This window comes from Thunnus albacares, chromosome 7 (assembly GCF_914725855.1).
Source record: "Thunnus albacares chromosome 7, fThuAlb1.1, whole genome shotgun sequence".
In the NCBI taxonomy this organism is placed as follows: Eukaryota; Metazoa; Chordata; class Actinopteri; order Scombriformes; family Scombridae; genus Thunnus; species Thunnus albacares.
The window spans coordinates 22,886,299-22,903,367 of NC_058112.1; the positions used below are offsets into that span (position 1 = coordinate 22,886,299).

The 17,069-nt window shown below is 39.0% G+C and overlaps 2 protein-coding genes across 3 annotated transcripts in view; one reads left to right on the top strand and one right to left on the bottom strand.

Annotated features, from left to right (window-relative positions):
* The window catches only part of ldhbb (lactate dehydrogenase Bb), a 66,700-nt gene that overhangs the window by 40,574 nt on the left and 9,057 nt on the right, over positions 1 to 17,069 (bottom strand). The gene's annotated exons all lie outside the window — the stretch shown is intronic.
* LOC122986271 (parathyroid hormone-related protein-like) lies at positions 6,856 to 17,062 on the top strand. The gene is made up of 3 exons (XM_044357441.1): positions 6,856 to 12,645; positions 12,855 to 12,973; positions 13,616 to 17,062. The coding sequence occupies exons 2-3, from the start codon at positions 12,870 to 12,872 to the stop codon at positions 14,025 to 14,027; spliced, it is 516 nt and encodes a 171-aa protein (XP_044213376.1). The 5' UTR covers positions 6,856 to 12,645; positions 12,855 to 12,869; the 3' UTR covers positions 14,028 to 17,062.

The window sequence follows — 17,069 nt, forward strand, 5'->3', positions numbered from 1 at the left end:
GGAAATATGTAATAAGTTGATATTAGATCTGAAGGATTTAGAACAAAAGTACAAAAATATCAAGGACCAGAAGATTCATAAACAAATACAAGATTTGAGGGGACAAATGGATGAGATATTGGGTCAAGAGGTAGAGAAAAAACCAAGAGTTATAAAACAGGCGTATTACGAGCTGGGCCCTAAATCCACTAAATTACTTGCCCGAAGGCTACGTACACAACAGACTCACAACACCGTTCATAAAATTAAAGACCCCTGTACACACAAATTGAAGAGTGAGCCAAAAGAAATAGAATATATCTTCCAGGAGTATTATAAAGAATTATATACACAAACCTCTACAGTAAATGTGGAATCAATGAGGATTTTTTTGAGGACACTAGATCTACCATGTATTGGAAAGAGACAAACTAAGACAATCACTGGGGGAGATGGAGAAGGCAACTGGCAGGTTAAAGACAAACAAGGCCCAAGGCAGTGGTTTCCCTTGAGAATGGTACAAACTATTTCTTAAGAGTATGGTCTTGACCTGCTCTGTATGAAAGGTGTTATTGTTTTGGCGCTATATAAATAAAATTGACTTGACTATTTCAGAGTGAACTCAACCCACTTCTTCTAAGAACCTTTAACTGGATTATAAAAGAAGGCAACCCCCGTCATGGAAAAAGGCGATCATAACAGTAATCCCCAAAGAGAACAAAGACAAGGAAAATTGTAATAACTACAGAGCGATATCAATTCTAAACATGGACTATAAATAACATACTTCAGTTATTTCCAAACGATTTGAAACATTCATGCCAGATTTATTTGATGAAGACCAGACTGGGTTAACAATAGGCTGACAAACAAAAGACAATAACCCCTTTGAAACAGCCTGTTCAAGGCGGGAATGCAGTGTCTTTATACCGCCTCGCTGTTCTGTATAAAAGGTATGGACACGGATTGGGGGGGCAGAGTTCCTCCGCCAATAGCTCGGCTACAGAGGTAGTCACAGAGCTGGATTGATGACTGTGTAAAAAGGACAGCTGGCATGGTGGAACGGGGGCTGACAGGATCTGAATCCGCCTCTAAATCTGGAACGCCGGCATGCTATGTAAAAGCACATGCAGGGGTGGCATTAAGCCGACTTTGTTTGGTTCAGTGTAAAAAATCAATGATGGATCTTCTTTATGGCTACAATGCAGGATTTCTAGAGCCTAATATTAGAAGAACTCTACATATAATATACAAGATTCAAAAGGAAAGTACATGTGCAGCCTTGATAAGAAAGACCTTTAACAGGGTTAATTGGGAATTTTTATATCAAAATACTAGAAAGATTTGGCTTTATTGAAGTTTCAATTCAGTGTATCAAAACAATTTACCACCAACCAACTGCAAGGCTAAAGGTGAACTGTTCCTTATCTGAGAGATTTGTGTTAGGAAGAGATGTTGTCTTGCTATTTATATTGAACCATTAGCCCAAGTGATCCGGAAAGATAGGGAACTTAGGGGAGTAGCTATAGGGGACAGGGAACAAAGAATTGGCCTTTTCGCGGATGACGTGATGATATATCTCATGGAGGTCGACGCCTCTTTTTCAAAGTTGATGGGGATCATAGAGAAATTTAATTACTATGCAAGATATAAATTGAGTATTTCAAAAATTTGAATTATCCTATTCAATTATACGCCTTCAGAAGAGATCAATCAAAAGTATAATATTAAATGGGATTCAAAATTAATCAAATACCTGGGAGTGTATATAACAAGACCTTTATCAATGTTGTACATACCCAATGGATTTCAGCAGTGAGATAAATGTGGTGAAAATGAACATTTTGCCAAGGCTATTGTTTTTATTTTAATCCCTGCCAATAGAGGCACTGTACAACCAAAACAATTCACAGAGTGGGATAAATTAATATCTATATTTTTTTGGGGAGGGACAAAAGTCAGAGAACTATACACTACACTCCAGTTGCCAAAGGATAAAGGTGGAATGGCACTTCCAAATTTTAAGATATATTTCTATGCAGGCCAACTTCGACCACTAATTAATTGATGTGATGATAGTTTTATAGCTAGATGGAAAGAGACTGAGACGTATATCCCTGGCTACCACATCTAAACACTCTTGGGAGAAAAAGCACTCCCTGGACATATGAGTATGATCAATCCAATAACAATATTTACATTAGAAACCTGGTTCACTCTTACCAGACAACTTAAATTTTAAAAAAGGACAGAAAGTGTTAACATGGATAGCTTTGAATAGTGAATTTAAACCAGGGATGTATAATTCAACATTTAAAGAGTGGATGAAAACAGGAATGACTGCATTTTGTTCTGTTACTGAAAACCGAAGACCTAAGAAGTTTTCAAGATATGAAGGACAGATTTACACTTAAGAATCAAGACTTGTTTAGATATCTTCAATTGAGAGAATAGTTCAACAAAAAAGTAAAAAGGGAGGCACCAGAAGCAAACAATCCAGTGGTAGAAATGATGGTCAATGCATATCATTAAAAAACATTGAGGATTATTTCTAAACTTCATCATAGTCTAATAGAATGTCAAGCTAAAACTACATTTTATGTAAAATTTAAGTAGGAAAAGGAATTGAACATCACGATTTCAGAAGAAGAATGGCACCATATTCATGAAACACTACAGATGTCCACAAATTCACATAAATGGAGAGTATTTAATTGGAAAAATATAAGTTGTCTGTTTATTACACCAAATATAAAAAGCAAACAACTTCTAAGGCAACAAACATGCTGGAGTCAGTGTGGCCATACAGATGCATCTTCTGAAGTTACCCAAAAAATAGAGCCATTTTGTGACAGGGTGAATTCAGTATTGAATGAGGTATTAGGACATAAAACTCCAAGAATGTTCCATTTTATACCTGGGCAATATAACTAAAGTCATGCTGAAGGAAGATAATTTTTTGGTTAAGATTCTACTCACAGCTGGCAGGAAGGCCATTATAAGAAACTGGCTTGAAATGGACCCACCCAGACATAGACAGTGGTTAGAAATAGGACAGGAAATATTTGTGATGGAAAAAATGACTCATTCTCTAAGAGTTTAAGAAGATGAGTTTAACAGAAAACGGGAAAATGGATTAGGTATTGAAATAAAGACATCCGCACTGTATGATTTTGTTGACAATAATGTCAATTATTGTATAAAGTTTTAATCAGCAAATAGTCCTGTAAACTGCATTACTAATTGTAAACTGTTACCTCATCTTTTCAGATGTATGTTTAAACAATTAATTGATTATCAAAATAGTTGCTGATTAATCTAATTGACTAATTGTTTCAGCTTCAATCTTAAATGAATCATATTTAATCATTAATCAGGTCAAGTCAGTTTATATTTAGCCCAGTATCACAAACCACAAGGGGCTATAAAATTTGTACAGCAATACATCATCCTCTGTCCTAAGACCCTCAATTTGAATAAGGAAAAACTCCCCCCCCCCAAAAAAAAATCCCCTTTAATGGAGGGAAAAATGGAAGAAACCTCAGGAAGAGCAACAGAGAAGGATCACTCTCCCAGGACCGACAGACATGCAGATGTGTGTACAGAATTAATAAATATAATTTTATCAATAATAAGAAAATTTTTTCAGTCTATCAATCAAATTACACACCACTCAGATTTAATGTATATAATTCACTTAATTATTCCCTCATTATAGTGTTTTTTTTTTTTTTTTTTTTAAAGCTATACATGCTTATTTTCAGTCTTCATATTCTCTGGTTGGCCTTGATATCCTTTCACGGTCACAGAACTTTAGAAAGTGTACAGTGTTCTCCAGTTCTCTCGGAGAAGCAGAAAATTGAGAGGTGAAAACTGAGGTCGAAGAGCGCCGTGCCAGTCACTGTGCCCTGGTGAGCACGAAGCGGGTGGCCTCGCTCGACGCAGGATAAAGCTGTCCAGAGGCTGCCTTCAGCATCCGCGTCTGTCTGCCAAGCACTGCTAGCATGTCCCAGAGAAGGCTGGGAGGACAAGACCGCTCAACAAGGCCTCTGCATTGAGTGCAGTCCATTTAAAATAACCTATGGATAAATAAATACAGGACCTAAGTTCACTGTACAGTAATTGGTCAGGAAACCAACAGAGACAAGCTCATTTACAGTAAATGGATCAGCTTTGAGTCGGTGAAGTGCACTTGGCTCACGCCGTGCATTATAACGATTTGGAAATTTCAAGTGAAGCCTTTTTTTCAGTGTTTAAATATTCACTGAAATGTCTCACAGATATTTTTTTTCACTGTGAAAACAAAACTGTATCTGTGTGTCAGTGCACAAGTAAATATAGATTGCTGTTAAATATAGAAACATTACAGAGTGGGCTTATAGATGATGTAAGAGCAAATTAAGACACGCAAAGGAAAACAAGGGAAGTCTGACAAATTCTGATAATATCACTTCAGTTTCTGCATGTTAACTTTCTTTATTTTTCAAGGACATGCAGAAACATGTACACACAGCCCCTCACTCTCCCTCTCTCTCTCTTTCTCTGACACATACACACACACACACACACACACACACACACACACACACACAGTGGTTAGTCTGGCCAACCTTGTTGACCCACTGGCTTAGCTGTGGTTACACGCTGGACGCAAAGCACTCATTAACGATTTGAGCCTGCTCTTCACTTATGCAAACAAACAGACTCAACCCGTCATTACCGTAACACCATGTGTGTGTGGTCTTCTCAATCAGACCTCTATTGATTCTTCAATTTTCGCCGAGGCTGAGGCAATGCGAAAACGGCACGATTTGTCAGGCGAGTAAAAGACGTGGAGCACGCAGACTTGTGGCATGTTTCAAACGGTTTCCCACTGACGGACACATTTTTCATCAGCCTCAAATACTGCACAGTAGTTGTTGCAGCGGGCAGAAAGTCTGTTCCACAGGCAATGCCACGGCATCACCACAAACCACAAAACATAAAACACCACAGTAGGTTTTATGTCGCGTGTAAAATGCCATCATAACCAAACGCTTACCCCTCTCCTCCAGCTCAGACAGAGCTATCTTTACATGGACAAACACTGCAGAGTCGGACTGTAAGCTCTGCTGTGTGTGTTGCTTGGCAGCCGGGCAGAAGTTTATGGTAATGTTTTGGGTGATAGGTCAGGGGCAGAAAGGTGGCGGCCATTGGTGGTGGCTATGTGGTGACTGTGTGGGGTTTCAGGCTGCGTCCAGCTGGCCTGGGGTCTGCCTCCGAGGTCAGCAGAGTGAGAGGGGGGCATCAGACATCGGGCAGCTTGTGGTTTGGGTTTGGGGGGGGCGAATAAGGAGCCCCCTCCCCCTTCCCTAGAGCCTGCAGCACAGGGCCACTGCAGAGAGGCCAGCCACAGTCACACACCCCACCATCCACATCTGCCAAGAGAGAAATGCTAATGTGGTGGGCACCTCATAAGGCCAGGTCAAAGACTCTTGGACTTGGACTTGTTTTTCTGCTTTTTGAATCACTCTGAATCACATCTAGGACATGATCAAATACACGGTTTAATCATAAGACGGACAACATTTAAGGTTTTCACTAGAAACAAGCTCTCACAGTGAATAGATCAGTGTTAATACACTCCAGCTAAGATGAGAGTAAAGCTCTGCCAAGCAGGAATCATTTCATCTTAGAAATACATTTTACGGGCAAAATGTCCAATGGCAGATATTTCCTGTCTGAAAAATAATGATTTAATGTACCTGTGCTCTAGACTGAGTCTGGACAACATGCTTTTGTCCTGGTAGGACCTCCCCGACTCACTGTCTCCAGGAGCTTGACATTTATGGTTAACATAAAAAAAAAAAATCTAGTTGTAAATAAGGAATCAGCCCCAAAGCGCTACCTGAGGAGGATGATCATATATCATGCAGTAGAAACAGAAACAGACAAATCTTGCAGCTACTTTCAGATCAAATAAATGCGTGACAGAGGAGGCCATGTTTTGTTAACCCTGAGCAGGAATTAGGTAATGTTCAGGATGTACGCCTCTTAAAGTGTGGAGCAGTGACCCTTTTCTGACATCCTGACTAAACTGTCCACTATGCATTTTAGCTCAGAATCTAAAAGTCTGCATTTGTTATTAGAAGCATAAACTTAAAACCTGTAAATTTACATGTATTCAATGTAATATATTGCATCTGAAGATGTGAAATATTATATTAAACATAGATTTGTGAGAGATATTTTCTCTCAATAGATATGAGCTTCATCACTTCAACATCTTTACTGGTAGCCTTTTCCGAAAATTTGATCATTTAATTTTCAAGCTCTGGATGCTGTAGCTGCTACACTTATGACATAGATTGATTTTGGTATGATTTTTTTTTGGAATGATACGCTCATATAAACCAATAAAAAACAGATTTTTGATAATTGTTACCAAGATATGTACTGTTGTTTTACTGCTGAAAAATAAAATTTTCAGCGCTCTCTGGAGGACAAACTATGTAATGGAGACACATCTAAACCACCTAAACTGTACTGCAATTTCTTACTTTTACTATTACTTTTTGTACGACATATATGCAGATACCGATTTATCTGCCGTAGGCTCATAGCGGCCAATATACAGCATCATCCTGGCAAATTTGTCAGTCAAGCTCTAATGGATGCTATATTTCTTTTGAGTCAGTGTCACCCATAGCATTACAAGTGCAAAGTTTATACATTTAATCCAAGTCACTATAAAAAAAGTTAAACATGGAATCACAACTATATTTAACAATTCAAATAATTTCATATATTTTCCATTAATTTAATTGTTTTATTATTAAATGGACAATATGTTGTTGTCCATTTAATAATAAAAAAATCTTGAATCATGGTCGGCTTACTACCTTTTTTTCTTACTCAGCAGATGGAGTTAGATCAGCTGTCGAAAGCACAGAAGTTTGGTCACACGATGCCTGAAAATGCCAGGAATATATATTTTCAACAAGTTGCAATAGCAAACACAGGTCTGCTTCACCCCACAGAGAAAAAACAATACACTAAACAACTCTTTTTCAGACTCAGCACATACAAAACTGTGGCTTTGCTCTCACATACTGGCAGAAATTTCATGGAAAGATTAGACAATACATTTCAGAGTTTTCCATGTAACCAAATAAATCACGATTTAAACAAAGTCAGCACTCACAGCATTTCAACTGCAATATAATTAAAGCTAAATGTTCTGCACATCTCTACTGTATGCCAAAGTAATTTTTATTCCCAGAAAGCTGATTTCATGTCATTGAATGTCTTGAATTAATGTAACCACATATGTGACACATTTTAAGCACCAATAAACCACCAACCGAAAAGGAAACAGAGTGCATCAATTTTAAATTGCATCTCCTGAGCTTTCATGAGCAAAACGCTGCCTCAGTAGCAGAGCTGTTGAAAATAGCTGAACCAGAAGAAGGTAGAGAGGAATAAAGAGCATTCCAGGGACGACAGTTATGATTGGTAGGTGTGAATGATTAACAGAAAACTCCTCCAACTGCCCACAATACGACATTATAAAGCATGCCTCAGATAAACTAACTGAAGCGCCCCATAACTCACCGTTAAAAAACCATAAAGAAGGAAAAGTAACTCTGCAAAAGTCATTTTTCAAGTGAGGTTTTCCAGGATAACAAACCTGAAGTTCCCATGTGAACAAACGGCCAAGTGATCAAAGCTCTGACTGCATCATAAAGGGACCATTATCAAATACACTGTAAAACCTTTGATTCTGTTCTTTGCAGCTGAATATATGGTTACAGATGACATTTCAGTTATTGTATAAGTTTGTCCAACAGAAACTGTGCTGAATTTATTTTTCTAAAAACAGGTATTGCATGTTTTCAGTGTACATGTCTTCACTTTTCACTTTGCTGTAATGTTCAAATTTCACTTAAAGCATGAACAGAGGATGCTGACAAAGTCAGTGTGTGAGTTGTATGGGAATTACCACTGACTTCCTGGCACGGACAGAATCGTAATGTACATGCCAAGTACATACTGAGTCTGAATGTAACTCCACAACAAAAGCAGGAACTGTTGCTGGAAGCAAGGCCAGGATTTATGACATAATAGGGTGGGCCAATTCAGGGAATGGGTACAACACATCCAAAAATAGATGCTGACCTCTGAATTTATACATGAAATGAGGGTGTTTCTCTGTGCAGAGTGTGTATGAGCTAGCTGCTTGGAACAGGAGGGTACAAATTCTTTGAAACTGTGGTGGGTGTGTATACCTTCTGTATGTGTGAATGTGAAGTAGGTGCAGTGTGAAAAGGATGAAAAACGGACAGGAATACTGTTCTGTGTTGAGAGTGCAATTTAGCATGAATCAAAAGCAGCTTTCCTGGCTCCCGTTCCACATGCTGCCGTCTGCCAGGAAATGGGATTTTTTTCATATTTTTTTGCAGGTAAAGTCTTTGCAGAATGGAATCAAATGAGGTATTTTTTCCCTACCAAATGTTAAAGTGTTGGAAGTTTGGGGCAGACTCGTTGGAAACAGAAGAAAGCTGAGTTTTGGAGACAGCAGGGGGGTCTGCCATATATTTGTCCCAGCCCCAAACCCCTTCTGGACCCCTTGCTGAATTGAATCATTACTGCTTGTAAAATACTGAGCCCTCTATTAAGTAATTTACCACCAACTGGTCTACAGTCTAGCCTGAAGTGATTCTACTAATACCAATGTTCACAAAAATAATTTATGGGTCTTATTCATGAGGAGAAATGCAAGTTATTCCGTCCCACTAAAACAGTGCATGTAGGTACGGTACCCAAATAAATGACTCATGATTTTGAATGGACCTTATTCATCATAATCACGCAAACAATTTAAACAATTACTCCCTGAGAACAGGCAGAGTATGACACAGTGTTCTGTATTTAGCTACGTTATAATGGACGTAACCTCCATTTATCTGTTTTAATGATTACTCCGGTTGTTAGTCATTGCTAAAACAATGATTATCACAACACAGTGAGAACACACACAACCTGATGAATCACAATGCTCAAAACAAGTGAGTTTAATGTGAAAATGTGCTGGTTCATAATGTTTATAATGATATAATCTAGAATAGTTTGCAGGCAAATAGCAGACATGCTTCTGAGCCGCATAATGAAATACTGGATTTAGCTTTTACTCCATTTTGTTCCACTGGGATGAAAGTTCCCAATGAATAAAACTTAGAAATAGTGCTAATTCAGAAGATTCAAAAGTCTCAAGACCTTGAAAAACTGAAATTTAACAACCAGCAAACAAGGTCTGATGGATCAGAAGAGATGAAGGTGATGGTAAAGATAATAAAGAGGAGTTTTGGACAAAGAAAACATTTCCACACAAATGCACCAGCTATCTGCACACCCTGTACTGAGGGGTCATGACCCTGAAATCAATCACAGGAACATTTAACTGGGTTGAGAACAATCTGCTGTCAGACCTACACGGACTTCAACCACAACTGAGGGACTCACATGAACCCTGATTACACATAGTATCCATTTTCATAATAATTGGTATCTTTAATTTGAGTCCATGTTCATAATGTAACAGGAATGTTGTGGACAGAATTTGCCAACTGTATGATTCAGGATCCTAAAGTTTCACAGGAAGAGGATCATGCAGAGTTAAGGGTCTTCAGTTCATGCAACATGTATAAGATCAAACATTGTCAGACTGCAGTTAATTTTGCAAAGGACACACGTTTTTATGGATGGCAATGTCAGTCTGTCTCTCTGGTTATTTTCAGACCTGTGCTGTTTAGTCCGGTTGAATCGGACTCTGGTTCGTTTTCCTCCTTGGTGCGATTCGTTTGGAGGATGTGGTCTCAGTCTGGTCCCAAACAAACTCTGGAGTGGTTTGTTTGTGGTGGGAACGTGATCTGACCTCGATCCGACCCAACTACCAGGCGTACTCTGCAAGTTTGAGCTAAACAGCTCCCGCAGCCGGGTGTGCTTTGCATACTGGGATGCAGATGAGCAAAATAAATAGCTGCTAGAAGCTAGCTGGAGGATTAATTGAGGTCCGACCTGGACTAGTGCAATGAAGAACATTGCATTTGGCCAGAAGACCTTCTTAAGGACCTTCTTCCTCTGGTTATTTTCTTGTTCCCTCCCCAGATACATCTGACAATGAGTGGAATGAACGTTCTCGTGCAGCTTGTAGTGACACATTTTGGTTCGCTTTCATTTTTCTCAGTGTGAAAACAAACTGAACCAAAGGGAAAACACACCAAGTTAACAACTCATCCACTGATTTGGACCAGAGCAAACGAACTATAGGTTTGAAAACGCCCTCAGTCTGACTGTTGGTCGAGCAGTATTAGATGGATTGCCATGAAATTCTGTACAGAGATTCATGGTCCCCAGAGGATGAATCCAACTGACTTTGGTAATCCTTCATCTGGCGCCACCAGCAGGCCAAAGTTTCCCCTTATACAAGTTAAATATCTCCACATTCACTTGATGGACCTTTTTTTTTTAAACAGATATTCACAGTCTTGAAATCTGGCTGAGACAATCATGTTCCCCTCAGGATGAACTGTAAGGACTTGAAAAACCTCTTGTAATCCATCGCCACCATCAGGTCAAATATGCAATTGCTCCAATACTTTGGTTTATGAACAAATATCTGCATGAAACAAAGCATGCTAACACGCTAAACTAAGATGTCGGACATGGTGAACATGACACCTGTTAAACATCAGCATGTTAGCATTTAGCGTAAAGCAACACCTAAATACAGCTTCACAGGGCTGCTAGCATGCTGTGGACTTGGCCGTGTTTAAACTATTTACAGATTTATTTTATTTTCACATCTTCATTTAAAAATGACTGATCAGTTAATTATCAATCTTTGGTGATTTCCAGCCCACTGGTGAATGAATGATCACAACAATGTTACTAGTATTTAGTTCTTATCGTGTACACTCTTGTATGCTGAAGTGCTACTAAGAACTCATTAGAAGTTTTATTAAAATCACTGAATCCTGTGTTTGTTTAAATGTCATCACAACCAAAATCCTAATAAAGAAAAAGTGCCCAATTGCCAGTATTACTACTTTTTTATTCATAAACTAATCATAAACAATATGGATTCATTCAACTACAAATTAAAAAAGCCTTCTACAGCCACATTAAAATCATATGTTCGATATATCAACCTTATCACAATGTCATGATATGGAAACAGAATGCAAATTCTATTTAAAATGATAAAACTAAAGTTCAAAGCAATGAATCGTGTATGCACTGCATGAAACCAAACATGTCAGTAAAACATGTAAGTTTTAAATCATATCTTAAAACATTAACTTGGACGACAAACATTCATAGAACAATAACATGGTGTGATCACATCATCTCGATATTGTTCTGCTAAAAGTCAAAAAGCCATAATATTGAATTATCACACAGCCCTAGTGGCATATACTACTACACTTGGGCATACAGAGCTCTGTCAATCATTGTGACTCCAAAAATACATGCAGTTTTAGCTACATAGCTCCTTCTTACATCAGACTGCTGTACCTTAATGTATTCATTACATTTCTGTAAAAGTGCAAATGTGACCAAATGCTTTAGATTGGGTTTCATGCTCCACACACATCCTAGGATTGTATACAGCTGCCTCAATACAAAGCTCTCCACTTTCCTTATTAGCTGGATTTCAGAGATACCTCAGAGCCCACTGTAACCATTCGGTGGTGAGCTGGTTTGCTGAGGCAGAGTGGAGGTGAATTGAATGGTCTGCAGTGAGAGGCTGTGGGTTGGGTTTCTCTGAGGTTATGGTCATTCTCCCCTGGGAAAGTGGTTAGGCCTAGCTGTTTACTTTGGAGTAAACCTGCCCCTCCCCTTATACGCTCTCCGCTTGGTAACACATGATTACCTCCATTGGTGGACACCTGTCATTTCTGACCTCTTTATGATGGAATTAGTGGTGGACTTAAAGTACAGTTAATGGAATTTAAAATTGGTTAAAAACATAGTTCTTCCTAAGCTTGTCCTCAGTATCCTCTTTGTTGTGTGGTGGTCTGGATGTTGCATGGGCGCCACCTCCTTATCACAGCAGGTGTGTGTGAAGGGTGGGGGGAGGTAGGGAGAGGGAGAGGAGGGGAGGGTGCTAGGACTGGACTTAATGGGTAGGGGCTAAGGTAGCGCCTGCATCTTCACCCAAAGAGGAGTTTGAGTTTCTCTCTGTGCCTCTCTCAGACTGACTCACACAGGCTCACTCACAGTGCTGGACTGAAAACCCCTCTCAGCTCTCCTCTCCGACTCCGGCCACCAGAGATGATGCTTCAGCGTTACTCTCCATGAGATCACTGCAGGCTGGAGTGGAGTGGCAGCTCTGCAGCTGATGGGCTGCTGCTGCTGCTCTTTCTATCTTTATCTCTCTTTTAATTGGGACACTGGGGAGAAATAAATAGCTCAACACACACTGTTGGGAGGCAAATGAATGGAGCAGACTCGCAGGGGATTTCCCCAGGCTGCCTTCACACCAATGGATCTGGACAAAAGTTTGTAACTGGCCAAACTGTATTTGGCAGAGTAATTTTTTAAATAATTTTTGCAACAGGATCATCTCTTAAGAGCTTCCAGACTGACCTTTTTGTGGATTTTCACTGTAAAAATTCATAACATGTAAGTCTCTGCTTCTTCTTTATTTTTGATGAACTGTTTATGCCGGCTGAGAGATCTCACGTTCACAGGAAATGTGTCATTTTTCAACTGCACTGCTAGTGTCATAAACTGTTGAACAGCAAATGAAGAGTTTAGCATTAATTTGTAGATCAAAATCTTAATTCAGTAACTGCAGTGACTAATACAATAATATTTCTTGTGTTCTTCAGATCTTAGGCTCAAGGATGTGCTCTATAGCCATGCTTCACCAGTGGAGTCTGGCTGTGTTTTTGCTGTGCTCCCCAGTGACTCTTTATGGGAGGCCAGTTGATGCACTTAGTAGCAGAATGTGAGTTATTTTTTATATTAATTATAAGAAATGGATCCTGAAGTTGTGCAATTTTTAACTTAAAAAAGGAGAGACTAGAAAATAGTTAAACATGAGAAAGAAAAATAGTTGAAATACTGGACTTATTTATATCTAGAAAAGACAACCAGAGTTTACCTGCACAGATAAAATTAAGGTACAGGAGGTTTTCCCACTTTGTGGGTTTTTGAGGACTTGAGCTCAGATCAGTGATGACTCTCAGAAACTTGTTTATGCTGCCACCTACTGCACTGAGGTTTCCTGGAGCCTGAACTTCAATTTCAGCTGCCAACACGTCTGTAACTGTTTCACACATAAACTTGACACTGTGGTATAACATGAAATTACAAAAATAGTCAAACAAAAAAGAAACATTTGAAGTTTTGTTGGTGCTAAGTCATAAAATATTAAGTTGTTTAACTATCCAGGAGAAATCTGACTGTATAAAATAAATTAAACGGATTTCTGACAGACAAAGAGAAAAGTGAATTTGGTTCTCTGACTGCTCTCCTCATGCATAATGCAGTTGTAAGATGCTAGTATCTAATCACAAAATTAATCTTTTATACCACTTTCTGTCTGTTTCTACAACACGTTTATTTGACTTCACTCTCCTGCTTTTAGGAGGAGGTCAGTGAGCCACGCCCAGCTGATGCACGACAAGGGCCGCTCCTTGCAGGAGTTCAAGCGTCGCTTGTGGCTGCAGGAGCTGCTGGACGAGGTGCACACAGCTGATGAGCGAGCTCCACCTCCGCAAAGCAGAACCCCAAGCTTCAGTGGGAATGCTCTACACCAGAAGCCCCCAGGGGCCACTAAGAACCTCCCTGACAGGTTCAGGATGGACAGAGAGGGCCCTAACCTGCCGCAGGAGACCAACAAGGCTCTGGCTTATAAGGACCAGCCACTAAAGGTGGCCACCAAGAGGAAAAAAAAGGTGAGGCTAGGCCGGCGTAGAGAGAGCGACAAGAAACGGAGGCGGGCACGGTCGATCACAACAAAAGGAGCTACGAAAGACGCAGTACCATGGCTGAGATAATAACCAGCGAGGTGCTGTGCTAAGACACTGACACAGGCTCAACTAGACTGAGGTCTGAGGGACTCAAAACATGGCTGACTCAGTCACCTCATATTACGGCCACGGGGCTGTGCTTGTATGATAATTTTGCTTTGTTTGTATTTTTGTGTTTTATGACAATCTCATAATTCCTGGAGTTTCATGAACTATCATCATAACATCCCCTTAGGTCCATATTTATTTGGAAAATCTGTACGCCTCTGTAACCCTGATTTACTTCAAAACAGTGCCATATGGTGTCATCTTTAACAGGCTGTGTGCACACATACAGCTTAGGAGGAAATATTTATTGTCTGAATATAATAACTTCACAAAAATTGGGGCTGTGTGGTCAACTTTTGTTTGGCTCTTTATGCGTTGACCTTTTACAGACTTACAGTCATGACAAACTGTTCAATGAATACATCTGCTCGAACTGTTCTGCCATAATTTATTTCATTTTGAAAGTGTATATTTATTTTGTGAATGTATCGTGGTGCTGCTGACTAAATTCCATAATGCACTTTAGTTATATCCTGTACATGTTCTTTTGTGGTTGAGTTTTAAATTGATGTTTCTTTTTGATGGTCCTGCTTTCTCTTCCCACCTTAGATCCCTCATGGACTTGTAACTTATTGGATGCTTCATCAAACCCACTCTCATCATCTTACATTATAGTTTATTTTTATAGAACAAGCCCGAGTCGGGGGCTGTCAGATTCATTTAATGTTCTTCACTTGCACTGAGAGCATACTGTACATGTTTCCAGTTAATCAAACATTAAAAATGTAGCCATTAGAAACATTTTTGATTCATGGTGTCTTTGTTCTCAAACATGCCAAACTTACTTACTTCAAGTTTCTCAAATAAGAGCATTTGCTGCTCTTTTTTGTCTTATATGATATTAAATTGAATATCTTTGGATTTTGGACTGTGGGTCAGACAAAACAGAACATTTGAATACATCACCACAGGCTTTAGAAAACTGTGGTGGCCTTTTTAAAACTTTTTTCCTGACATTTTTTAGACCAAACAATCAATCAATTGAAATAAAAACGAAAAAATAATTGTTTGTTGGAGCCCTAATGACAAGTCCGAAACTTGTCACTGTCCCATGAGAGCATACATGTGTATTTCAAGTGTTGATGGTTTCAGGTGGAGCTAAATGGAACCCCTCAGCCCTCCTTGATCCAAAACAGGTATGTTGGTAACACACTGAATGCTGGTTTTATTTCTTGCATCACAACAGAGTGATTACAAATGAGATTATTCTGCAACATAATCAGATACCTATTGTATCTATATGGAGTAGACTATAGGGCTGCAACTAACTATTGTTTTCATCATCAATTACTTTCACGATTAGGCGATTAATTGTTAGTCAATAAAATGCCAGAGATTGGTGAAAAATTTCCAACAGCCCAAAGTCACATCTTCAAATTTACTTGTTTTGTAGTTCTGTCATACAAGACAAAGAAAATCACCAAATTCTCACATTTGAAAAGCTGGAAACAGGAAAATGTTTGGTTGAAAATGGATTCAATCAGTCAATCGATTATACAAATTGTTGACAATTAATTTTCTGTCGATCGACTAATCGATTAATCAACTACTTCTACAAAGTCTTTGAATCTCTTTTTGTTTCAGGGCTGTTTATTTGTATAGCATTTAATTGCGACCTTTGACCTTGCTGTATCTGTGGAGGATGGCTTTTCTGCTTAATTAAGTGTAATATTTGGGTCTAAACAAGTTTGGTATGGGTTTGGAAAAACAAAAAACATCAATGTTTTTGTTGACTTTTCAGCACGGACAGACACACAGTGAAGCTGTTAATGTCCCACTTGAGAACATGTGGCATTTTTAACAGCCGCTGACTGAACGGCACAAACACTGGTAATGGAGGGGATAGCAAATGCATCAGCGTCAGCTATATCCTGTGCTAAGAGCAGCAGTGTACACTGTAGGCCATTAGCTGACACAGAGTCATAAATGCTGTGGAAAGCCTGATAAAGCCGTCGTCAGGAGCCTGCAGCTCACACAGAAGAAATCAATCAAACAATGGAGAGAGACATTAATATCTCCAGAGAAGGGGAGGAACAGAGAACGTAATCAATGGACTGGTCTTTTGAAAAGTGTACAGTAGTTAAGGTGCTGATTTTTAAACAGAACTCACACAGTATGAACAGTGGGGGCTAAAATCATTATATTGTGATTAATTGATTACTTGTTTGGCGGAGTAAAGAGCCAAAAATACACGTCAGTTTTCAAGATCTCTTCATGTCTTGTTTTGTCCGACCAACAGTCCAAAACCCAAAGAAATTAAATTTACTGCAATGTTAGACGATGAAAGCCACTTATCCAATTTTATAGGCTGGGACCATGATTAATTGTTTGATTCATTAATTATCAAAATAGTTTGTTATCTGTTTATCAACTAATTGATTAATCAACTAATGGTTGGAGCTGTAAAAGGTCAGGAAAGGTCAGTACAAGCTTTTAAAAACAGCAATGAAGCTTTAGCCCATTAGTTATTTCGATTTATTCAAATCGCTAATATAGAAAACACACAGATCACATCAGAAAGTTCAAGAATTGTTGAAGTCAGGTGCTGCTGTTACTAAAAATGGAAGTAACCAAAAAATAAACAAAAAATACACACATCCTATAAAAATAATAATAATAACAAAACAAGCAGTGGATCACTGTTCTCTCAGCAGCTGGTCTGAGGCCGTTTCTCTTTAAACCTAGTCATCCAGAATCAATTTGACCCAGGTGATGTTTGCTTTTCTTCCGTCCACATTCAGCAATCACACTTTGTAATGAGTCCTGAGAGGTTGCCATCTCTCCCGTCTTCAGTCCAGTTTAATAGGATGGACACCGTTAAAAGAGAATACTCCAGTTTATATTATGAGGATAGTTCACTCATAGACATGAGCTACAAGATTCTGCTTTGAGGAATGACAATGGTGAGTATGTCAAAATTATGGATAGTTGTTGCATCTGTCACAATTTTAAAATGTTATG

Bases quoted from the DNA above. Each gene is read 5' to 3' on its own strand.
- LOC122986271 (XM_044357441.1), top strand. From the start codon at position 12,870: ATGTGCTCTATAGCCATGCTTCACCAGTGGAGTCTGGCTGTGTTTTTG. The intron at 12,974-13,615 runs GTGAGTTATTTT...TCCTGCTTTTAG, and splicing joins GATGCACTTAGTAGCAGAAT to GAGGAGGTCAGTGAGCCACG.